Genomic DNA, 25,768 nt, shown 5'->3' with positions numbered 1-25,768 from the left:
CCCTAAAGTGTTGATAATGTGATCCCAGCCTTAACCCCAAATCCTCCCTCCATTTGCCTGATCCTCATTCAGTCTCCACAGTTCCTGGAGGGCACTGGCCAAAGTAAAATCTATATAAAATCTGCATCTGCTGTGCTAATGATCACTGTTGGTCCCAAGCAGTCATTTAAACCTTTCCAGACTCTCCGCCTTTACCAGCTGAACACAGACCACATCCTGCACAGGTATCCCAAATTTGGAACTTTATTTATAAAATGACTCATACAGGGGCATAGTCCTGAAAGACTTCAGCCTGACAGGGCAAAATCACTGGGCAGGGCACAGTGAGACTGCTGAGGGTGACTGGAGCTATTGCCAGGGGCTGGTTTGTGGATGCAGAGCCCCTTTCTGCGCTGCTTTAGGGACAAGCTCGTGTTCTTACACTGCTGAGTATATGCCAATGAATGCCACCATGCTATGTACAGACTTTGATAAGAACTTTTCCCCTAAATTAGATGGAGGAGATGAAAATGGCTTGGCAGAACAATGTGACCTCGGCAAGGATTCCCCAAGAGCTCGGGAGCAGCTCAAGTGTGGACACGCAGTGAATTATTCGAAGGGCTGCCTCCATTTCTCTGTTCTCTCCTTCCAGGTGAACTAAAATCCATACAGTGGGATAGTGGGACAATGATTTCTTCCCTTTGGTGCTATATTTAGATCATTCCTGCCAGCCACGGTGGGAGAAAGAGCCCAACAGTTCCCAGCAAACACACAATGATGAACATCCAGAGGAAGATCCTGTCAATGACCATTGCAACGTACTTCCAGTCTTCCTTCACCTGGAACACAGAGGGGAGAGGCCAGTTACTGACATTTACTGGAGATTAAGATTTATGAAAACTCTTAGAGCTTTACTCCAAAGTAGGATATTTTAATATAATTCCAGAGATAGGAGGGGGAGGTCTCACTCACACTTCGTGGTCCTATAAAATGGCAAAGGTTTATTCATCAATCACCTGAGGGATCCCCAGACTTGTGAAGTCACAAATCCCTATGGACAGCACACCTCTGTGGATAATTAAGGCCATCTGCACACTCACTCTCCCATTTTTCATCAGCAACAGCTGTAACCAGATGTGTAAATGAGGCTGTGATTCAAGCTGGGGCAGTGGGGGGATAAGAAATGACTCGTTTCCCCATGCTCATAAAAAGATTTGTTTACAGATTAACAAAGCCAAACTCTTCCTGGGAAGGGATTTACAGCTTTGGGTGAATAAGCAGTGAAAGTGAGCCAGCAAATAAAAGTACCCTCACCCTCCTTTATCCCCATTTTTGCCTTGCTCTGGGAGGATTTTCCAGCAATTCCTCTCTGGGGACTTCTAGTACCATGAGGCAGAAATGGTAAATGACTGCTTCATTAAGAAACCATATATATATGAAAACCTCTTTTATTACATTGCTATTAGTAATTTCTTTCTCAGGAAGAGGCCTGATCAGGTGGTAAAGTTCTATTTGATATGACTGTACCCATTATGATTTCCTACAATTTCCCACTGGGTGATTAATAGACCCGAGGGCTGAAATTTGTCACGCTGCCTTGCTCTTTGGGGAAAACATCTCAGCAGGAGCCCACTCAAACCTCCCCAGTGGCTGTGAAAAGAGACAGCGACAGAAAAGCTGCCAAAAATGCATTTTGGTAAGGAAGCAATCCGGCTGTCAGTGAAATGCCATTTGCAGCAGAGGATGTTTCCACAGGTACAGTGGTGCTGAGCTCCTTGGATCAGTGAGCAGCTTTGTGAGCTGGGAAATGAGGCACACACTGGACACCATATTATATTTTCTCTGAACAAAGCATTTTCAATTTCAGGAATACCTGAATGTTGTCAAAAGCAGAAGAATGGGTTCAATGTTTTCATTAAATGGATAGATTTATTCCTTTTAAAACTAGCATTGAGTTAAGCCAGCCTTTGCTACTGAATAGGCACAGAAAACAACCACGTCCATCCTGCATCTTGTCACCTTCTTGGGAAAAATCAATGTATCTTATGATTGTACAGCCCTCTGCACAACCATCTGTAATTAGGGTAAGTAAAACAAAAAATGCTGACCCTTGAAATCAAAAGGAATTCTCTCATCCCAAGATTGTATCATTTCCTTGGTTTGTGAAGTATAATTTATTCAAATTTTATAAAATCATGTAGTGACAGGACAAGGGGGAATGACTTTAAACTGAAATGTAGTATTTTAGATTAGAAATTAGGAAGAAATCCTTTCCTGTGGGTGTGCTGAGACCCTGGCACAGCTGCCCAAAGAAGCTGTGGCTGCCCCATCCCTGGAAAGTGCAAGGGCAGGTTGGATGGGGCTCTGCTCATGGCAGGTGGAATGAGATGAGCTTCAAGATCCCCTCCAACCCAAACCATTCCGTGACTCTACAGCTCTGTGATAAGAGCTCAGTGGATAACTCCCTCTTGCTGCAGTTATTTTCTGACCTATTCATCACTTGCTGAGAGTTGGAGTCTCTATGCTTAAAATTCCTCATGAGAAAGGCATCTAAGCAAGCCCTGGATGATTGTTTTTATGGGATTAATGTCTTATGATGTAACCAATGTGTAAAGCAAATCTGAAATCTCCCATCTGATGTTCAGCTGGAAAGCTGGATTGAGTAAATAATGTCTCATTCCGGTGTAATAACTTTCTTTGAATATTTATGCTAGTAAATATAAGTGCGAGATCACACAAAGAAGAGAGACTTAATGAGTTTCTCTCTGAGCAAAGAGGAGAAGAGTGGGGGATGAACAACTTGGACAGGAATTTGCTTTTTAATGTAATGGTGTATGCAGAAATACCGAGTCCATCCTGAAAATGATGGCTGGGAGTGCATCAGATGTTTGTAAAATCAATATTCAGCTTCAGACTGAGAGCACAGAGGGTGAAATTGGAAATTATGGGGAGATAATTAAAAAAAAAAAATAAAAGAAGGATGAGGGAGAGAAAATGATCTGGATTTTTTGTTTTTTGTTCTGCCACCATTGCAGCATTTCTTTGTGGTCCAGCAGCCCTGTGGAGTCTGATCCACAGACGTCTCTCTGACATCCATGCAGCTGCCAACATCTGCCACCACAACCCCTGACCTCTATTTTGATTAGTTTCTAAGAAGCTCACTCAAAATTATTTTTGGGAAACAATCGGGGAAGAACCAGCTGATACCCCCACTCCCAAACTCCTGAAAAGTGGGAATCTGCAGCTCTGCCCTGGTCCAGCTTCTTGTAGGTCTGAGCCTCAGGATGTGAGTGGAGGATTGAGGTGTCTTGGTGACATCTGATGCCCAGGACCCAGAGTCTGCAACACAGATTAGAGCAGTCCCAGGCGGTTTTATTGTACTTTGTTAAAAATAACCCTGTGAGATTATCCTGTTTCCTGCCCCTCAGCTTTATTCCTTCCCATTTTATTTTTAAATGGCTTCATATCAGAGCATCCCGGAGATGCACACAGCCATGGACAGAACGACCTCCCAGATGGTGCTGGTGCTGTCTGGTTGTTTTGGCTGATGTGTGACAGGGAACTTGTTTTGCCTTTCAGTCTGTAATTAATTTCTAATGGCATTTCCATCTTATGCTGGGACAATTCCGCCGTGTGTTTTCCCCAGCGCCCCATTGTGCCTGTATTGTTTGCAGATATCCTTCTGCAACAAACAACTGCCTCTTGCATTTCCCATTTTCTCTTCACTGGAGCACTTAATTAAATGAGCTATTTACTTTTAATTTAGAAGCACTGCCCCTGTGGCAATGGAGCTTTAGAGAAAATATAAAGAAACAGGAACTTAAAAGAAGCTCTGTTCTTCTTCTGGGAAGGTGAATGTCTCTGGAAATATTGCCCACAAGACTGTGAGATGTGTCTCAGTAGCTGCACCAGAGGTGCCTGCTGAGAGATTTATTGAAGACTTCCATGAAGAAATGCCAAAATTTGATTTTAAGATGAAAGCAAATTTCTGAGTACTGATTTTTTTCCCCAATAAATTCTCATTTTATTAGATCAGTTCTGCTCCTCACAGTATATTTCAGTTCCAGAAGATTGTTTTCCTTCTTCTTTTCCATTTCTACTGGGAGAGAAAAATTGTGCTTTCCTACTTTATGTTACTTGGGTCCAGAGAGAGAAAATAGTGCAGCCCCACAATGGAGTGGGGCTCCATTATCCCCTCTATCTGAAAACTCAAGCTCTGCCTTCTGTGCCAAGCACAGCTGCTGTGGAACAGTGGAGAAAGGTCACCCCAAGTCCCAGGGGAGCCCAAAAAGCTGCCACAGCTCATTGCTGGATGTTTTCCTGGTGCCTTTCCTCACAGCCTGGGCTGCAGGAGCTTGGGTCAGAGACCAAAGGCTCAAAGCTGCTCCTTTTCTTCTGCTTTTGATGTTTAGTGCTGTAAATAGCTTTCTCCTTAGGATGATCACTTAATTTTAAGAGGGAAGAGCAGCAGAAGGTATCAGAAGAAAATGTGTGGCTTTTGAAGCCTGCTTCATTAAAAAAAATTAAGAGGAAGGAACCCAAGATATTAATTGAGTCCATTCTTGTTAACACCAACCAGCTCAGCAGGCAGAATCATTTGAAATGGGAAGTATTATCGGTATAATAATTTTTTTATTTGCACCATGGGGACAAAATTGAGCTAAACTCAACTGACATCCAAGGCTTTACTTGTGATTGTTGCCAGAGGGAGAGAGCAGACTTTAATTCCCGCACTCCTAATGTGCTTCTGAAGTGCTTTACCCTGGCACGGAGTTTTGGACTGGCAACTAATGAAGATGAGGATTCACAACCCATCTCTGCCACAGATTGGTTCTGTGACCTTGAATAGAAGTTTGTGTTTTGGCTGTAACTTGTCAACATAAAGAATTTTAACAGTTCCTTCCTCAAAGGGATGCTGTGAAGCGAAATCCACTGAAGAACAGAGGCCCTCAACTATGATACCAAAGAGTGTAGAAATGGACAGTAGTATTTAAGCTTTTCTTGCTGGTGCTCAGTGCTGTAAAAAATGTGAATAAAAGACACTCTGTATGCACAGGAAGTCTTGTATAAACACACTACGACTTGCACTGATTCTAAATCTTAAGAAATTTAAACTATAGACAAAGCTAAAAAACACCTTTTGCATATGGATCTGCCCAGGAAAAGGTAGATAAGACTTTTCTTTAATAAGATGACTAACTTCAGGTTATCTTGTGCCTCCTTTCATTATGACCATAATTACTAGCACACAATATTCATAGTCCTGCAGGAAAGAGCTACAAGAGCTGTGAAAGGATGTGGCATTTGTTATCAGTGCATCATTGTCTCCATGAAAAGAAATCCTTTCAGCCTCTAGTCCCTTTATTTGTAGCCATATTTACCCCCACAGAATATGCAGGAAATTTGTTCCCCCACCTCCCTGCACAGAGCCAACTGCTCCAGTGGAAGTCCACAAATGAGGACTCACATCACGATACGTGAGCAGAGCTGAACAGAATCACCAGTATCCCCACATCTTCCCACAGCCTGCTCGGGCAATTTCCTTTCCTGGGCTCCACAGTCACAGTCAGTGATTAATAAAAAGCAGAGAGTGTGAATTCCCCATTTGTTAGAGGTTTAAATAAGGAATAAGTCTTTGTTTCTTTGATATGCTGCATTATGGGTCTCTCACAAACCAAACTGCTTTTTTGCTGCCTAACAACAACTTCACTCCTATTTTCTGCTGGCGAAACCATTGTTCTAGACCAGCCCTGAGCCATGACCTGGTTGTGCTGCCCCCTTGGCCATCATTCCAAGACCCCAGGGACATCTCCAGCTATGCCTATGGTGGCCAAAACCCCCACTAGAGGTATGGCTGAGCCTGCCTCAACACATACACCCTCTGCACGGCTCAAGGCTTGCTGCAGTCTCTTAGCATCTCATTTCTGACTTCCTGAAGGAGAGCGGGCTCTGCTGGAATGCTCACCGAGAAATCCGCGTCCTCCGCCCGCAGGTGGTCTGCGATGTAGTGAACCCCTTCCACTGCCAGCTTCAGGGCTGGGGACATCAGCACGAGGTGCTGCTCTTTGGCGCCGTGGCTCTTGCTCCCCTGGGCTGCTGTGCCTGCCACCACGCCCCTTTTGCACTTACACTTGCACTGAGGGGGCTTGTGCTGGGGCTGCTCCCCGTTGAGGTGGCACCGCTGGGAGGCTGGAGAGCCGCTGGAGTGGCCATTGGTCTGGGAAGAGTCCTCTTGCAGGTAGCAGTACTGGATGCTCCTGGACCTGCAGCGGATTGTCCCCTCCTCTGCCTTGCTGGGGCTGTACATCTGCTGGACACTCAGTGACCTGCCTTTCAAAACACAGGTGGCCTGGGTGTCGCTCAGGGGGTGGCAGGAGGGCTGTGGAGAGGAGCAGGTCACCTGTATGGGCTCTGTGTGCAGCACAGAGTACTGCCCAGAGGGGGACTTGCAGATGGGCTGAGGCTTGGCTGGCTCCTCGAGGTGGGCACAGAAGGAGGAGGTGGGTGATGGCTCGTTGCTCTGGGGGCTGGGGGAGGATGAGGTAGTGAAGTTGGGTTCCACGTCCATCTCGGACCAAAGCCTCGGTGCGTTGGTTATTTTGTGCATGGACTCAATGAGCTTCTTGCAATTGTCCTTCACTGTGGAGGGACGTTTCATGAAAAGGATCCGTGGGACTACGTCAAGGAAGACCCTCCTCACCCAGTCCGGCATGGTGTGGGTGCGGGGCGAGCGGTGGTGCACGTTGAGCACGAAGACAGTGATGATGATAGACAAGGTAACGAATATCATGGTGAAGAGCAGGTACTCCCCAATCAGAGGGATGACCAAGGAGGTGGAGGGGATGATCTCTGTGATGAGCAGCAGGAACACAGTGAGGGACAGCAGCACGGAGATGCACAGGGTTATCTTCTCTCCACACTCCGAGGGCAGGTAAAAGACCAGGACGGTCAGGCAGGAGATCAGCAGGCAGGGGATGATCAGGTTGATGGTGTAGAACAGCGGCAGCCTCCGGATAATGAAGGAATAAGTTATATCAGGGTAGATCTCTGTGCAGCACTCGTATTTCTTGCTGTTGTAATTGCCCACAGCATTGATGATGACCCACTCCCCACTCTCCCAGTAGTCCAGCTGGTCCACGTGGCTGTGCATGCTCACCAAGTCTATCTTGGCTTTGTCATAGGTCCAGGAGCCAAACTTCATCGTGCAGTTTTGCTGGTCAAAGGGGAAGAAGGTGACATCGATGCTGCAGGAGCTTTTATAGATAGCAGGGGGCATCCATTTAATTCTCCCATCGTAGAAGAGGTGAGCCTTGGTCAGGTGGGTGACTGCAAAGTCACCATCAGCACTGGGGACAGATGGAAGACAAAAAAAGGCTCAGACTTCTCTAGGACATGTCAACTCTGTTAAGGAAATAGGATATTTAGTGCCTGGTTTCCAAATTACCTGAGAGATGCAAGAAGCACATCATGTCCAAACACTGGATCCATCTACCCTGTCCAGTGCATTTTAAGCTCTTGGCTTACACAAGCCCTGGAATTCATGCCCATGTCAGCCTTCCCCTGGCATAAGTCAGTTCCTTGATGTGATTGTACACAGGTTTTCCCCAAAGTGTCCCAGATGTGCTCTGGAATGGGTTGGGTTTCTTTTAGAAGTGGGAGGAAGAACTATCAGATAGTGTGTCTGTGGGCTCGGCAGAATTATTTGTGACAGCTGCTAAAAATGAAAGAGTGTTGGGTAATCACCCAGTCTTTTATGTGAAAAACAGCAAGAACATCCTATTAGTAGGAATAATGAACATTAATTTTTTGATTTCCCAGTTAGGAAGAGAATTGGCATTTGTGGTGTCTTCTCACAGAACCCTCAGCTGGGGGTTATCAGATAAATAGATGACAGCTCAGGAGTTTGTATTGCAATTGTATGAATAAATTGTATTTTCCAGACTTTGGAGGAAGAACCCGAGTTACAAACAGCAGCACTGCCAGACAAAGGACAGGCTGTGCAGGGGAAGAGAGCTTCTGCTAGAAACTTGAGATTAATTATTCAGGCTGGTACAGACATAAAGCTCTCTTCTCCTGCCCAGTGCTTCTGGCTGGAGCCAGCCCAGCCTGCAGTTGCCAAAATCCCTGGGCCCTGCTCTGCTGCTTCAGTGCCCAGATGTGCCCTGACAGCAGCCATGCAGTGACAGGGGACACTCCTCTCCTCCTCCCGACCAGCAGCAAGATCATCAACACACGGGTGATCCAGCAGGGCTCCTCAAGCTGCAGAAGGCACAGGAACTTTCTGAATTAATTTCTTTAAGAGATCATTCATTTATAAGCAATATTGAAAAAAAAAAACAAAAAACAAAAAAAGGACTTTTTGATAGTTTCATAGAATCGCAGAATTATTTTGGTTGGAAAGGACCTTAAAGACAATCTGACTTCAACTCCCTGCCATGGAGGTTTATTTTTTTTCCCTCCCTTCCACTAGACCAGATTGCACCAATCCACATCCAATCTGGCCAGGAGCAATTCCAGAGATGAGACAGCCACAGCTTCTCTGGGCAGCCTGTGCCAGGGCCTCACAACTCACATCACATATGTCCACTCGCCCTGTGAAACATCCTAAAAATGAGACTGGTGTAGTATTGGGAAATAGTGGCAGGATCTGGCACTTGCTGAGCTGCCTTGGCTAATGTGATTTCTGGGCAGAGATGGAAACATCCCCAGGCCTCAGGATGACATCCCAGATGTCCTTGAGACAATTTTCTAGGTTGCTTGAATTAATGGAAAAATAAACTCAGAATTCTTGTGTGGTGGAGAACCAGATTTTACTAAACTCTTCTTTGTTCTTTGTGTTCTTTGGGGCATATTTTGGGCAAATCAAAAGAACACAAAATATTTAAAATACTTTAAAAAAAGAGTGGAAACTACATACAAGACTCTCACTGAGGGATTAAGACAAAATCAGCACGGAGATCTACTCTGAAGCAAACAAACCTGGGCCATTGTACAATCCATCCAGCTCCTGTCCTACCTCTTCTTCCTTAAATCTAATTTACACTCCAGAACATGTGATTTGGATGAAAACCACCTTTTTTTTTAATTCCTGGGTTTTGCCAGGAGCATAGTAAAGCCAGATTGAGATATTAAACATGCACAGCAAGTGACAGTCCAGTGCTTTCTTTTCTTGATGGTTTTCTTTTTAAATCTCAGTAGGAATATGGAATCCAATTCTGCATTTAATGATATCTCTGAGGCATGATTAAATCACTTATTAATGGAGCAATATTTTTAATTGGATCTTATTAGAGAAAAGGGATTATGAGCATCCACTATGATGTAGGTAGACTACTATTCTTAGGTAGAGCAGTGTGCAAGTGGCCCGATAAACAACAGAGGTGTGAATTTTACTTTCGAAAACTCTTGGGAAAAAAGGCACATAACTCTTTCTAAAATTGCATCCAGGAATGATAATAATTCATGTAACTCTGTTTCACTCCCAGAAATGCCTTCCCTGGCAATTTTGCAGTTTTTGTGTGATCCCCACACTCCTCTTCTGCAAGTGTGGATGGAACCATTGTGATGCTGCAGACCTTGTGTGTCATTTGTTTCTGTAAATTATCTGCTTTTTAATGAGGAATATTTTGTTTATTATTTTTTAATTGCTCGCTTAACAAACCCAACTTCATCCTGGATCCTCTTTGGCTCACATGTTTTTACAAATAATACTGGCACTGCCTTCCAGGCTGGATTTTGCCTCTAGTGCCATGGGAGGAGTGAAACCAGCTGCAGAACATCTCCTCGGATTTAGTCAGTTATTGACTCTGAGGAGCCATAAAACACCCTGGGATGCTCCAGCCTCACCAACCTACCAGGAATATGAAGGAACTCCTGACTTCACTGAGTGTGTTTGGATTTCTCTTTGCAGTTCAACGCAGAGGAATTTGTAACCAGGGTAAATCAGAATACATCCCAGCCAGCCACATCATGCAAAGGCAGTATTCCCACTTGTCTCACCCTTCTTGCATCCTTATATCTTTGCCTCCTTCCCCAAGATTTCCACCCACACTGGACCTTCAAGCTTATGTTTAGTGGATTGGAAGCTGTGTCTGCTGGCACCCTGCCCACGAAGGAGAGCCTGAAGAGATTCTCCCTCCCCTCCTGCAGGAGACTTTGATTCTGCTCCTCTCCACATGAGAGAGGGAGCAAACAAGGTCACCTGGCTGTTGAGTGCTTTCCAAAGCCTTTCTCCAATCTGCAAGGGATGAAGGTGAGATAACGAACTGCTCAGTCTGCAGTTGGGAGACTGGGAAAGCCCCGTGTTCTTTTGGACAGCTTTGCTGTGGGAAAACCCATTCCTGTCCCACAGCCTGAGTGCACCAGGTGAATAGTGCCTGAGACAGGAAGGTGGGAGACCTGACGAAGTGGGACAGAGAAAATCTGCAGACATTCCTTTAGAGCAGTAGCACGTTGTCATCTCACTCAGTGGAGATCACTCTGTTGTGACAGCTGTCATGAAAATCCATTTGGAAGAAGGCGTGAGTGCAAGGCAAACATCACAAGAGCTGGAGAATTCAGATAGTCAGGCTCTCCTGGTTACTCTAACCTTACAGCTTTAAAAATATGTCAATAATAAAGAACTGGAGCTCTTATATTTTTATGTCAAACACAGCAGTGCACACCAAGAAAGAGAGAAGACAATTACTTACTTTTTTCAAAAAATAAAAAAGCTGCTGTGTCCTGCAGCCTTTGATTTCTCATTTTGAGAATAAAGGCTGCTCTAGTAAATCTCCTAAGTTTATAAGGGTTTAAGGATGGCATTGCTTTACTGACATCTACCAGCTATGTTCTACTAAAAAGCTCTGCTGACAGAGAATTTTTATTTTCTTTTTCTACTTTCTATTTTCCTGCAGTTGGGAGATACAGCATCTCACAAAAATAAGTGTTTTCAGACTGCATGTAAATGAGGCACACATTTATTTTAATTTCTGATGACGCAATTTAAATCCAAACAGACCTTTAAAAGCCTGAAAATTTTCTATACACATATATGGATAGAGTAGAATGTCCCCACTTAAAGCATTTTTCATCAAAGAGCAGTAACAAAGAAAAAAATGGTACTATTAGAAGCCTGCACCTTTTTGGTACACATTACAGAGCTGCTTCTGGAATGTTCAGATTAAAATTCTCTTCAAAGGGAAACCAGAAAATATTTACTGGAAAAAATATACTGTTTTCTGCTACCAAATAACTCAAATGAACTGCTTGGAAGGCATCTCTGGAATTGTCTCCTGCCCAAAACTCCCTGCTCAAAGCAGGTCAGCTACAAGAGGATCAGGACCTCACCTAGTTGGGTTCTAAATATCTCCAGGATCTTGGCAACTTGGGAACAAAACTTCCTGGGTGCCCAGGGGAGATGTGTGTGCCCTGATGGGACTTCCCTCAGTCACATCCCGCTTTTGCTGGGTTTAGGTGTTTAGAAACCAGCAGTAATTAATGATATTTTGATTGTTGCTCAGCAAAAGAGGCACCATCCTCAGCAAAGGCTGTGCTAGAATGAGCAGAGGTGTCTCAGGAAGCCCTGGCCCTGCTGGATTGGTGCATTTTGCTCCAATTCTCCCCTTTGCCAAGGATCCTTGCCAGCACTTTGAGGGCAGAGCTCCTGCTCTGTCCTTGGAATGGTAGGAGCAGCCCTTGGGCGTGAACAGAGCAGCAGCCCAGGAGAGGGATCCCTCTCTAGGTTTCCTTCCATCAACTCCTGCATTGCTGGGTAGAGCCTGGCAGCAAACCTCAAAGCATCTGAAGATGTCCCTCTCCAGAAAAACAACCACTGAGCCTGCCAGAAGAATCAGGAGAACTGAAGGGTGAATCAGTGATTTTTTTTTTTTCTTGGCCTATTATAAATAAAGCTGGTGCAGAATGAGGAGGTCTGTGCCAATGCACATAAAGAAAAATGTCAAATATGTTTCCAATTTTAAAGGTTACGCTGGGGCATCTTTTGGTATTTCTCCTCCAAAGAGCTTTGGGATGAGTCATGAAACCAGTGTTACTCCATAAATCTAACTGGTTGCAAACATAACAGTGTAGTTCACGAGAACAAGGTGCTAAGTACTTTTCAAAAAAACTCTTTGCTTTTCCATGATTTTAAAAAGCTGCCAGTCTAATAATCCCTTTGTGTACATTTTATCACTGGATGAATTCCTCAAGCTATTTCCTGTGCCTAATTACAGACATTTGTATTTGATTTTCCTTCACATCTGATCTTGTCTTTTTTATTTCTTTGGGGCTTTTTGGGTTTGGTTTTTTTTTGTTTTTTTGGGGTTTTTTTTTGGTAACTGTGGAGTCTAAGGCAGGGATTACTTTCTGGAACAGTTAATCCCAGAAAATACCAAGAGAAGAGAAACTTCTGAATTCTCAATATTCCCAGTAGCTTCTTCCCAGGTTTTACAATCACCAGGCTGGAGAAGACAAATGCTGCGATAATACCATGGCTACCCAGCTGAAAACCAGCATCAGGCTCAAGGATATGGGCTTGGATTGCCCTGGACTGCCTTCAGCAGCTGGAACACCTGGATGCAAACCTGTGCTTCCAGGGATTTCTCCTCTGGAGCTCCTATGTTGAACAAGTGACTCAACACAGTGGTGGAGAAACAAAAAAAACCCCAAAAACAACAAAAACAACAACAAAAAAAACACTACCAACAAAAAATGCAACCCTCAAGAGCTTATTACCTCATTAGAAAAAAAATACAAGTCACTTTTTGTACTTCAAATATACAAAGAAAAAGTAAAATGTGCTTCAAAGCCATTCATGAATGGGAAAACAAATCAGTGCAGAGAGTAAGATAATTCATTTAGAAATGATTTGGTGGTGCCTGAAGAGCCTTTACAACCTCAGATAAGGAACAGCCTGTTTTTTTGGCAAAGAGGAGGCTTTGTCACTTCACTATGAGGAACTCATATTCCTCTGCTATACATATGTTATGTCACATCCAGTAGAAACTATTTGCAGAGTCTTGGAACTTATCTCATCATGCCTGAAAATTCAGCAGCATATTAATTTCCCTGTAGGATATTAATTTCTTTTCAGATTCCTTATGAATGTTGACAACTACATTTAGTCTCTAGGCCAAACCAGCTGAATTTACTGATTTAATTTGGGTCTCTAGAGTGGGTAAATGGAATGTTTTTTACAATAATGAGCCAAGATATGAGAGTAACCTCACAACAAAGATTTAGGTTTCCTCAAAGATGCAATTCTGCAATCAATTGAAATTTTACCATTTTTGTAATATATAGCCCAAGATGAAAACAGAAGGGGTATTTGTATAATCTTCCCTAAAGGAGTCCATCCAACAGAATTACCATATTTCAATAATGTTATAAGCAATAATTAGCTCACACTAAACAATCTGAAGACAGCAAAAGGTCAGTGTGGCCTCTCACTCTCTTCTACCAAGGTTTCTTTGCACATTCTTTTGCTCTCAGAGACCCAGAATCATGTGCAGCCATGTTAAACTCCCTCTAAACTATACATATACATGTATAAAATATGAGATGGACTCCTTGTTAGCGTCACCATGGCTAATCACTATCATTTCCAGCTGAGATGCCCACCAGGAGAAGGCCTGGCTTGGAATGCAGTTGGTGAAATTCTGTGCCAAAGAGCCTCACCTTGGTGTCCCGTCACTCTGAAGGTTTTGCCTTGCATTTGCCCTGCAGTCCCTAAAATATGTGAAACCTGATGAAGATATTTGCTGCAGCTCCAGATGTGTTTGGCAGGAAGTTAGGTGGGAGAGAGAAGTGCATGTCAGGGCAGAAAACATTTTGCATAAGAACAAAGGGAAATACAGCAGTGAGGACGTGGAATTCATGGAAACCCACTAATGTCTGGTGCCTAGCTCACATCCATGTTTAATCCATGGATAATTAAATTAAAAATGCATGATAAGCTCATGACAACCAAGAGATGAATGCATGATTATTAATGCTAGGTATGGATCAAGGGAGGGAAGCAGCTTGGATCTGGGGAGCTGAGGCGTGAGCTCTCCCTGGGTCAGCAGGTGCCAGGACAGTCAGATTTGCTACTGCAAGTCAGAGCAGTAAGGTGGGCAAGACTGAGACTCTCACTGCCCAGAAGAGGTCGGGAAGGACATTCTGGAGTAGCTGCTGTGGCCAGGAGATCAGACCCCTGGAGTCCCTGTAGAGACTCAAGTGAGCAACAGTGAACTACAACAACGGGGCAGAGGGGCAGGAGCCAAAGGCTGCCCAGCTCAAGGTCTGGGTGTCCTGGACATCTGGAGGATGTCTTCAGCATGAAACCCCAAAATGTCCAGAGACATAAAGGATACCAAGGTCTTGTGGAGTCTTCCTCATCCCTGGAAGTGGTCAAGACAAGGTTGAGCAGGGCTTTGAGCACCCCAGTCTAGTGGAAGGTGTCTCTGCCACTGGGATAAGATCATGTTTAAGATTTTGTCCATCCCAAACCATTCTGTCATTCTGTGATTCCTTATTTCCTGGCCATCCTCATCAACCGTGTTGAGCCAAGGGAGAGGAAGCAGAGGTGACATATCAGGTTCTTCTGTGCCAGGAGCTCCAGCAAAAGGATGGTTTGACGCACAAAGGCCACGCAGGGTTTGTGCCACATCATTTCTTTTGGCATCATGGCCCACCACAACAACAACCAGAAGCTCCAAAAATAATAACCCTTGCCATTGTCATTAATTAAACTACGAGAATGACAAGGACATTATTTTTTCTTTCCAGTGGAAGCTGTGAACATCTTTCTTGGCTGCCAAGTGAGGCACTTTTGATGCAATACTCATGCTCAGAGTGTGTCCCTGGAGGGCAGGAAGGTCCAAGTGCCTCTGAATGAATCATTTCCATTGCTAATCTCTGAAAGGTGCTCAGTGAGGATGCAGTGATTTCCGAGAGCTTTGCAATCACTCCACACCACTGAGGATCCAGAATGAGCTAATGGGAAAGATAACAGCCCCTGCAGTCTCCAAAGCTCACAATCCCCTGGGCAGATTCCAGCTTTAGCCATTTATTTTAGTTTTTAAACAAAAGCAAAATCATATCAAGCTAGAACCAGGCAACTGTTTATTAAAACCAAGCCTGGCTGCTGCTGTGAGGGCTTTCTCTGAGTGTCAGCACATGCAAAGATGCTTTTCTTTGATGCCTGCAGCAAGTGTTTTCTCTGGGGCCTGTGCTGGGGTGGGGGACTGGGATATCTGACATCCTGGGAGACTGGAGAGCTGTGGTGGGGGCTCCAGGGAGAAAACAGCCTTGGCACTTGGGCAGCATTTCTAAGAACATCAACAGGCTCCAAAGGAAAGAAAGAAAACCACAACCTGCTCCCTGGGAAGTGGCCATACAAGGGACAGCTTCCAAGTATCTGCAATGAGGAACAAATACCTATTTAGAAATCATTCCAGAATTGCATTTAGCTGACCTGAAACCCCTGTTTGTAGATGCACAAGCCTGACACGTTCCAGCATATTTTCCTTATTTAAGCCCATCATCAGTAATTGGCTTTTCCAGTTGATGGTGATGAATTAGGGGAGAGCTCCTGGGTGAAATGAAATTGAAGAGGACTGAAAGCTCAAATCCAGCTTAATTGTACATCTGACATGTGAAGAGAAGACAATACCTGGCATCCCCCAACAAAACTGGCTGCCCAGAGGAAGGATCATTAGGAGAGCAAAGCCCTTGTGATGAATGTCAGTCATGTCATTTAAAGCACGTTATAGAATCAACATGAACTCCAACCACAGAGAACAAAATAAAGTGGAATTACTGCAGGAAACATTTTCAGCTCATGAACAGAGAAAATGTGCAAGGATGGGTTTGCCCTCTGGTCACAGTGCTCACACTCACTTGTTGTACAGGACAATGTCTGGCCTCCAGATGAGCTCCGAGGGGATTCGGATGGAGGTGACATTTTCATATTCCTGCGGGTCCCAGCGCAGCTTGTAGTCATGCCACTCCTGCCAAAAATGAGGTGGTTACAAAGCTGGGAGAGTTCAGGAGAAAAACCAAAAAGAAACATGGAAAACCACATATTTGGGGGCACCCACCTGCTTCACCCACACATTGGTGGTCATCATTTGATTTTTCTCATCCTGAAATGGAAGACCAGATATTGGTTAGAGGAGCAGATTAAATGGCCCAAAGAACCCTCTTAATTTCCCTTAATTGTATTTCATTTATGTAATTACAAATCACCTCTGCAATAAATGTAATTTCTGTCTTGGAAATCAAAAGCAGATGTTTCTGTCATTTGACATGGGACAGGGCACAGCTGTCTGATACCACTGAACAGCTGAGCCTGCACCTAAGCAATCCTGTGAGCAGATGGACTGGAATTTATTGGGATTTTACTCAGTGCTGATGGATTCAGCCTGGGATGATGATACCAGGTAGAGGAAAAAGCTCCCCAGACTGCCTTTGACCTGAGCACTGAAGGAGGGGAGTGATGGATATAGAAACCCTGACTCACACATGTGTGGTGGATTCCAGCTCCATCTGCAAGGGTGTTCTCCTGTGAAATATTATCCATGGACACAGTTCTGGAAACAAGAAGCTCAGCAGCATTTCTCCCTCTACCAAATACACTAGCTTGTGGTGCTATGGATTGGGTTTTCTGAGTAATTCCTCTGCTGACATGGAATTCTTGGGCAGCCTGGTGCATTTCCTTCAACAGGTAGACTTTCTATGCACAAATAGTAGGACTGTATATACATATTTAAATAATGTCAGGCATTTATAATGCTGGTAGCACTGCAGTAGAGTTAATTACTGTTTGCTGCTTGCCTTTTGTGCCCTCTGTAAGTAACTCAGATGAATTATGTGGGCAGAGCCCAGTGCTGGTCTGACTGAAGTGTCCCACCAGAGCTCAGGGTTTATTTGTGTGGGGTTTTTATCTCTTGCCTTGGTTGGCAACAAACTCAGCTGAGTTGGCAGGGCTCAGGAAACTGCTCATCATTAACCTTGCTCTTGTGGCAGCTCAGGATTGATTGTGAACATTAAAACCCAGGAAGTTTGGAGGGAGCTCTGCCTCCTCCTCCCTGAGCCTCCTCATTGCTGTTGTGGCACCAGGTGTAAAACCTGAGCAGAGATTCTCTGCTCCGGGGTTAGGGACCAGAAGCACATGAAGGAAAGAGGAATACAAAAACACTCCAGTGAGAAACAAAGGGAGAGAAAACATCCAGCTGCTTCTTTGCTGATGGAAGATGAAGACTGCCATGACCTGGACCAATCCTTGAGAACCTGCTTCTCTTACCACTTTGCAATTCAAGCACCTGAGGGTCTCCACCACAGCCCCTCCAACACACCACCAGCATCCCGGTGTAGCTGGTGCTGCCTTTTCCTGGAATTCTCCTCCCTGGAACCACCCTTGGTGGAAGTTCCTGCACAGCTCCAGTCCCACGGGATTATCTGGGAGGGGTTTGCAATGTGACAATGACCAAGCTGCTCCTCAGCTGTATGCAGCAGTGACCCCACAGCCACGGGGGTGTTGCACTGCCTGGCCCCTTCTCTCAAGGTGAGCACAGCACTGAGGTCCTGCAGACACACAGGCACTGGAGTCCAAATGTGTCTCTCAGTGGCTGCTCCTGGACATGTGTTTGACCTCTCCCCCCTTATTCCTGGTCTCATAAAACCCTTCAGGGTAAGGTAAGGACATGCAAGAATGTAGAGTTCCCCATTGATTTCTCTTCCCCTGCCCCCAGCTGTTGTCAGCAGGAGCTGGGGTTTGAATACAGCTCTGATTTCCCTTTCAGACTCCTTGTCGTTGGGGGCTGAGCGTTGTGTCTGACAATTGCAGCGGGGTTTGCACCAAAACTGTCACAGTCGGGAAGGGGGAGAGAGCTGAAGAGCCACAGTGGTGGCAGGAGTGTCACCAGTCACAGACTGGGGCAGCAGGGGTGAGAGCTCTCCTCCAGCCGTGCCCACAGGTCCCAGCACAGCTCTGCCTGTGAGCTGCACTCCTAACCACTGACATGGTTTTAAGGAGATTAATTTTTCTTAAGTAAACTGGGAAAGCTCCGTGGAGCAGGTGTATCGATTCCCCGTCTTCCACAATTCTGCAGCTGCATAATGGAGAGTCTCTCTCATGCCTCCACAGTCACTAATGTCTTATCTTTAGTCTTATCAATTATTCAGATAGGAACCATGCATCTTCCACATTAGCAACTGCAAACAGCCCTGGATCCCTCAGGCTGACATAAGAGTGAGGAGGGGAGGGGGAGACCATTGCTGTGCTGCAAAGCTGGAAGTGGATGGCTTCTCCAGCAACTGGTGTCTAGGATTCCTCACCTCCTGAACCATCTCAGCTGCTTCCTTTTAATCTCAAAAATCTGATTTCAAAATATAAAACTGTGGAGAGTCATCTGTTAGGATTGTCCCACACCAGTAATGTCTTTAGGTTCCATTATTCCTTCCATTGTCACAGGAATCACAGAATGGTTTGTATTAGAACAGGCTTCAAAGCTCATCCAGTCCCAACCCTCTCCAACACCTTCCACTAAACCAGGCTGATCAAAGCCTCATCCAGCCTGGCCTTGAACACTTCCAGGGCTGGGGCATCACCACTCCTTTCATTCTGCCACATGACTGCAGTAAAAAAATGACAGGGAGTCCCCTCTTCTGAAAAATAAGGGGTTGGGACAAGATGGTCTTTAAAGGTCCCTTCCAACCCCAACCATTCCATGAAAGCCAGCTCAATACCTGCTCAAATATGTGCAGCTGCACAGACACTGTCATGGGAGTGCCACATGCAAATAGGGACAGGAAGGAGAAAAATGCAGGAGCAAGACCTGCACAAGCTCTAAAGCCTGTGAGTGTGTCTGGCATCTGCAGCCCTGCAGGGACCTCCTTTGTCCAACACTTGACCCCGACACACTGTGCCAGAATAATCCCAGAAACACTGTTTCAGTGCACATCAGTCTGCGTGCAGACCACTCTGTTTTGTACAGGGCATATGCAGTTCGCATGTGTGACTTCTGTCTGAATAACCACTCAGAATTTTCTTGTTAATATCTGCCAGATTAGCTAAAAACCCTCAAAACTTTCATTTGCAGAAACCTCTTCAGGCAATCTCTCTTCGCAGGGTGTGCAAAGCACTGTCCCTATTAGCTTGTGTAAATTAGCCTTAATGATCGTGGCTCAAATTCCAAATTAGGTATTTGATTTATTATTTTGCCAGAATTCTCTGGCACAGCTCCGGTCCCACGGCTCCACTGCCCTGCTGTGATCAGTCCCACAGGTTTTGACAGGGAATTTGGGATTTTGCCTGTAGTAAATGAAGAGTAAAGGACCCACTTTGATGGCCAGCTACTCACATGAGTCCCCACCGTGTTCCACCAGGTCTGTCTGCATGATTGCTGTTCTCTGCTGAGGGCAGAGCCTGCCCAACCCAACTCTGGGTCAGCCAGTGAAACCCACACACCACGAGCCTCTCCCAGAGCCCAGCCTGGATAATTTTGGCCTTTTTTTGCACAAAGAGGCTGCACTTACCACATCGATGAGCTGGGCGATGGACAGGCCGAAGCGCACGAGGACCACGTCTGAGATGTTGGCCACGGGACGGGACCACTTGTTATAACCAGAGAAGAGTTTCTTCAGGAGCCTCTCCTCCGCGTGGGCTCGGGTCTCCACGTGGCCAAAGGCTGTGGGCAAGGAATGAAACACTTCTAGATCCATGGGTTGGCACAGCTGGAGCCTTCTCCAGAGGGAAACTCCAGCACACCACAGCTTGGGGATGCACAGGAGGGTGATGCTACTCAGGTGATTTATCTCCCCTCTACCCCCACCATTGCCAGCCATTCCTCACTCTATTCACTAGTACAGAGCAGTGTTGGTCTGAAGGAAGTGGAGGCACCAGTAATACTGTATAGAAAACACTTCATGAGCCATTCTTCCCTGAATCTAATTTTTATGGCCACTTTGTGGCAAGTTGGAGTCTGCAAGCAGCAAAGAAGGATGCTAGAAGGGCAAGCCAAAAAGGGAAAATCAACCTCCTGCTGAGAGATAGGGATTTTGGATCAAATTTACACATAAAAAACTGGCATTACATCTATCAGGCAAAAAAGGCAGAGTGAAATCCAGCTCTTTAACCTGCTTAGTGGATATTTCACAAAAACCACGGGAGAAGAAGAGGATGGTGGAGAGCACAAGCTGGATAAGAAGATCCCGGTTTTGCTCGGGCACAACTTTAAAAGTTGGAGGCTGCAAGGAGCAGCCCTGACCCCGCACTCAGGCTCCGGGAGCTGTCAGAGGTGCCTGGCTGCTGTTAAAAATTAAAGCCACGTTTCATCCAGAGGCTGTCGGCGGTACCAGACAGAGGGGAGAGGGAGCCGGGGGCTGTCCCCACGTCCCTCGTGGAATATGGCTTCTACTTAGTCTTTAGCTGCCCTGGATTATACAAAGGGAAGCATTAGCTGAGCGCTGGCTGCGCTCTCCCCAGCCGGAGCTGTAGCCCCGAGACACATTAACACGCTTTACCCAGGGAAGAAAAGAAGCAGGATGCTGAGCCCCCGTCTGGATTCTCCCTCCTGTCCCCTTCCCACAGTGGCTTTAACCCTTTCTCCATCACATCAGACAGGGAGCAGAAATAAAGGCAAAGCGCTGCTCAGCAGAGGCTGGTGCTGAGGGGACGAGAAATGGTGGGGCAGAAGGGTGGAGGAGTCAGGGAAATTCCCTGCTGGTCTCTGCAGCGTGTCTTTGAGAGGGATAAGGAAGGAAAGAGTCCAAGAGCAGAGCAAGGGGAGAAGAGCTTTCTCAAACTTACCGGGGAAAATGCTGGCACACAGCAGGAGGAGGAGGTGTCCCTTAGGCACGGGAAATCCCATGGTGGAGCAGAGCTTCAGTGTGCAGAGTCTCCCGTCGGGGCAACTTTCCTGCTCTGAGCCTCTGGATCCTCCAGGTTCATTCCCCTGAACTCCTTTCGCTCTCTCCCTCTGGGAAGGGGATGCTTTGCTTTTGCAAAGGGGATGCAAAGCTGGTGCTTTGGGTTTGTTTCGTTGTATTTTTTTTTTTTTTTCTTCTCTCTTGCGAGCGATCTCCAGCTCTTCCCCCTGGAAGGATGCTGTTTGCCGGGACGCTGCTGCGAGAGCCCGGGGTGCCCAGCCCTCCTGGGCTCTCCTGCTGCTCCTGCCCTTCCCTTCCCCTCCCTGCTGGTGTGTTTGCTGCTGCTGCTGCTGCTTTCAGCCTGCCCCAGCCCTCGGGCAGCCTTTGCTCGCGTTTTGCAGCTGATGGGCACCGATGATGCCTCTGGAGCAGAGAGTGAGCGCAGCGTGTTTGTATATTTAATGTAGTCAGACCTGCCCACCTCCTGCCTCCAGGAGGAGGAGGAGGAGGAGGAGAGAATCCCTGCGCTCCAGAAACAGGCTGCAGGGAGGAAAACTTTTGCAGGAGGAATAAAGGGAGAGATCCAGAGCCCAGCTGCAGCCAGAGGTGCATATGGGGCCAGCTGGGATCTTTACAGCACCGGAAGCCCAAACAGCTCTTAATTAACGAAAGCTGTCTCTTTAATCTCGTCCAAATGCTTTTCAAAATCACTCCAGTGTAATTAGACTGAGATATTTCTGGTGTGGGCACGTATCTTTGCTGTCAGTAATTACTGGGGTGATGAACCTGCCCAGGAGAACAGGGCTCTGCTGTGCAAACATGTAGTACAAATACAAATATTAGTGTCTCCCCACGGGCAATATTTAGCAAACCAGGGGGGAGACTGACACAAGGTCACTTGGATATATCTATATTTGAATGTACCTTAAATACACCACAAAAAAAATTCTACTAAAGTCTTGCAAATTTGGTGGAGGAAAGGATAACTCCTTGTGTTAGCAAGGAACTATTACTCCAGCCCTTCATCTCATATCCCTGATTCCTTGCATGGGAGACATGGAGTGGAACTCTCCCCATTTCATTTCAAAACTAGCTTTGATATTAACACAATTATTTCCACACGGATAGCAAATGGATTTAATTTTCAGGCAAGGGTAATGTTGCAAGCTGCAAAATTAATCAGAGTCTGTTCTAATAATATTAGCCACATATTTTATGTATAATACTTTCCCTATTTCCAAAGCATCTCAAATATCTTCCAATATAATAGATTGCTCACTGCAAACGGGAAGGACTAAAGTCAAAAGAGAAAATAGGTCTGTAGTGAGATTATAAATAATATCACTGTAGTACCAAACTCAACTTGTCTTGTTCTTCTTATTTTATCTCTTCCTCAACAATTATCAGCATTTCCAGTGACAAATCACACCCTATTTTCTCACCTTATGGATTCCTGATCAATTTCCTGCTTTGCTTTCGGAGTCCTGACCCTCACTGCAGCACCTGAGCACCAGTGATATGGTACAAAAATCTGTAGTGCTCATTCCAGGGAACCATACAGCATTAATTTAATGAGCAGCAGATGTGAGATCAAATTAACTTGGAGCTGAAGCGTGGGATACATCCTGAGAGGCAGGTCCTGTGCAGCTCTGAGCACCTCCAGCAAGAGGGGAGCAGAGGGGCAATCACTCCTCAGCAGGGTGAAAACAGCATCACGCTGTCCCCTACTGCAGCCACACTTTCCCAAAAACAGCTGCTAAAAAAACTCCTAGCATTTCTTTAAACACCTTTTCTCTGTGGAATCTGAAGTCTGCAAGTTCTTGTACCCCTTGTTATGTCCAGCCTTGCTCAGTTCTGACCCAGCAGCATTAAATGAGGGAATCCTGGGTTTCTGTCCATTACAGCCAGCCATGAGCACCAAACACAACAAATAGTGGGGAATAGATCTCTAAAGGCCATTTTTCAGTGAGGCTGGGGCTGTGCACAGGTCACACCCCGAGCAGCCAAACCCAAGGGATGCAAGATCAACTATTCCCTCCTGAAAAGCTTGGCCATAAATAATACAGGTATCCTTGACTACAGGCCCTCCTGTGCAGAGCTGATTCCAATCCCATGGACAAACCCCATCCATCTTCCCCTTGCCTGGCTTTCCATGCTGGCGAGTGAACACTGCTGTTAGATTAACCCTATAAATTATTTTGATTAAAAAAGGATTTCCTTCTTTTGGAAATTAATCGTAAATCACTATTTCCTATGAGTGAAACGTTTATCCCTCACCTCGCTGGCCATGTGTGGAATGAGCATATTTTACAGTGGTTTCTGTGCCTTGAAGTGACCTTGTTAAATCTCACTGCCAGTTTCTTTCTGCATCATTGGGCCATAACAAAATTTCCATCAGCTCCTGTGTGAATTTGGAAGGTGATGACTTCCACTGGTACATGTGCAAGGGACTCTGACTGGAACAAAGATGCCATTTAAAGGTTTTAATTAATTTTTTTTATTGTGGCAGAAAGCTGCAACTCCAGGGACACAGCTCTGAGTCTCCTCATTATTATTATCTTCCTTTGTCCGAAAGAGACGTGGATAATTTGGGGGATCCAGATGTTTACAAAAGCTGATTCAAACATCCCAGCCATTGAAGATTCTAGACTGAGCAAAACAGAAACAAGGCAGTGTTTCCCTAAGATTTCTGGTGAAATCTCAGACTTGTCCTTGGAAAAAGGGCAAGCCAGTAACAAGCTCAGTTTTAAGCCATTTAGTGGAATTCCATGATTTTGCAAGGATCTGGTAAGTCTTGACTGTGCCTTCTTGCATTCTGCACTCCTGTAAATCTCTTGTCTGCTTTAAACCTTTCTCAAATATTTTTTTATTCTATAAAAGACACTGGCAGAAGTGGATTGAAGGCCCCTGAAAGGGAGGTGCCTGCACATAAACTGTGCCTAAGCCCCCTCTCCTGCCTCATTCAATACTGAAAACTCAGCTTGAGGAGGCAGAAGCTGCTGCACTGCCAGGGAATCCAGGACTGCACATTTCCTTTGAATTTGCTCTCTCCCCATGATCTTGTCTTGGATGTCACAGCCAGCTCTCCAGGGCAAGCCCTTGACCTCTGTTTATTTTGTAAAATGTCACTGGGATGTTTAAATCTACAAGAATGAGACATTATAATGATAATATCTCCTTACCCGTTGCCCATTTGGGCTTGGCACGAGGGACAGCGTGGGTTAATGGAATGCTTGAGAAACACCAGCTTTGCATTCAAAGGGGGATTTTTTTCCTTGTCTCTTCATTCCTGTGAAAAAGATGTCCCTCTCCTGTTCCTTACTGCTTTGTCATCAACAGAGGCTTCAGGTGGAGAAACAGCAGAAGGAAGAGAAGCAACAGTGAGAGGGGAGAGCTGTCCTTTCAGTGAAATGTGCCCTGAAATGAGCAGAGCAGAGGGATGTGCAAGGCTGTTTCTGAGCAGAGCAGGCTCCATCTGCCTCTGGGGAAACCTGCAAGGTACTGCTGGCCTCTCAAGAGCGACTCTGATTTATTCATATTCATTTCTCTTTGTTTCTGAAGTGAAAGATTGCTTTGAAAGACATTTTCAACTAAATCAAATGTTTTTCTACTGTGTAAGAGACTTCTGGCCATGTAGGGGAGCTGAGACACCTGCATGGGAGTGAGAGCAACAGTAAAACAACACTGTTGGAATGTAAAAGGATTCAAATCCTAATGAGCACACAGAGGGGAGGGATGCTGCCTGTGAATGTAGGAATGATTATTTCTAAGGCAGTAGATGTAATTATGGAGCCCAGGATTTTCCAAGGCTTCTCATCTTGGAAGTTGGCTATGGAGTAGATTTGTTTCAGCCACAGAATTCTACCATATCCCCTTATTATTATCAGAGCACCCATGTGGCACTGACCTGCAGACAAAGGCAGTGCCATGGCTTTGCTAAACCTCGCCCCAGTGAGAACCCAGGTGTGCCAGCACGTCTGAGATGCTCCAAAGCTGCACCTCCCATGAGATTCCCCTCCAGAGCAGTGTCCCTCCTCGGGTGCACACAGTGAGCACCCACCTGGAGCCAGCCCTGGGTGCTTGGGACACCACAGGCACACATTGTCCAGTCAGGGTGATGCCTTAGGAGTTTAGCTTTTATATTTTTCAGGGAATAACTCTAAAGCTCCACAGCCTGTTAGTCACTGCTTCCCATTTTATTCAGGTGAAACAATTCCTCTCTGGGCCTGAAACTCAAGGACACCCTACTGTTTCAGGCTCTGAAAAGCATAAACAAAATGTAAGTTGGGAGAGGAGAAAACTGGGGGTATATGACTTCATTACCTGAAGCTGTAATTGAGGATTAACCCCGATATGGAAATGGCTCAAACTTATAATTGTGTAAAAAACTCATGACCACTGTCCATCTTGGATGTAGCCCCTCTGGGAGGCTTTTGACTGCCCTAGGTGTACCTATTGAAGGCCTTCAATAAAAACCTGCTTTTTCTCTCTAATCTTGTCTAGCCTCTGTTCTAGGCAGCCACTCCAAGGCACCAGTGCTGAGCCAGGGCAGCCCATCCATGAGGAGATGCTCAGTGGGGCTGGAGCACAGACATGCACATCTCCCCCTCCTCTCTGTGTGCTCCTTAGGGTTTGAATCCCAGCACAAGAGCCCTCATCCATTAACCTTTTGTGGTGCCTTGGAATTCTCACACACAGCCAGGCTGGGAGCTAAGGGAGCTCAGAATTTTGCAGGATTAACTCCATAACGAAGCTCTGGGGAGAATCCAGCTGTATTTACCTTTGAACAGCCTGTGCTGATGGGGAGCAGGGGGAATTCTCTCAATCCTTCTATCTCCAGACTTGTTTCTACCTCTGTCCTCCACAGCAGCACATTGATTCTCTTTTTGTCTGACCAATGACTCATCATGCCAACAAAACACAATAATCCACACATTTCTTCCTCTCTGGATTTCTC

General features: G+C 45.6%; 1 protein-coding gene across 1 annotated transcript; it reads right to left on the bottom strand.

Annotated features, from left to right (window-relative positions):
* Nucleotides 1–225: 225 nt before the first annotated feature.
* On the bottom strand, nucleotides 226–21,279 carry CHRNA4 (cholinergic receptor nicotinic alpha 4 subunit). Its single transcript, XM_012570240.5, has 6 exons — nucleotides 20,753–21,279; nucleotides 19,480–19,631; nucleotides 16,041–16,085; nucleotides 15,841–15,950; nucleotides 5,945–7,325; nucleotides 226–818 (listed from the first exon to the last, which is right to left on the bottom strand). The coding sequence occupies exons 1-6, from the start codon at nucleotides 20,811–20,813 to the stop codon at nucleotides 693–695; spliced, it is 1,875 nt and encodes a 624-aa protein (XP_012425694.5). The 5' UTR covers nucleotides 20,814–21,279; the 3' UTR covers nucleotides 226–692.
* Nucleotides 21,280–25,768: the final 4,489 nt, after the last annotated feature.

The sequence above is a fragment of the Taeniopygia guttata genome, chromosome 20 (assembly GCF_048771995.1).
Source record: "Taeniopygia guttata chromosome 20, bTaeGut7.mat, whole genome shotgun sequence".
Classification (NCBI taxonomy): Eukaryota; Metazoa; Chordata; class Aves; order Passeriformes; family Estrildidae; genus Taeniopygia; species Taeniopygia guttata.
This window is presented reverse-complemented; position numbering and strand designations above follow the sequence as displayed.

Excerpts from the sequence above, each read along its gene's own strand:
- CHRNA4 (XM_012570240.5), bottom strand. The coding sequence starts at position 20,813 with ATGGGATTTCCCGTGCCTAAGGGACACCTCCTCCTCCTGCTGTGTGCC. Across the intron at positions 15,951-16,040 it reads CCAATGTGTGGGTGAAGCAG|GAGTGGCATGACTACAAGCT; the intron begins GTGGGTGCCCCC and ends CATTTTTGGCAG. Across the intron at positions 7,326-15,840 it reads GACATTGTCCTGTACAACAA|TGCTGATGGTGACTTTGCAG; the intron begins GTGAGTGTGAGC and ends ATCTGTCCCCAG.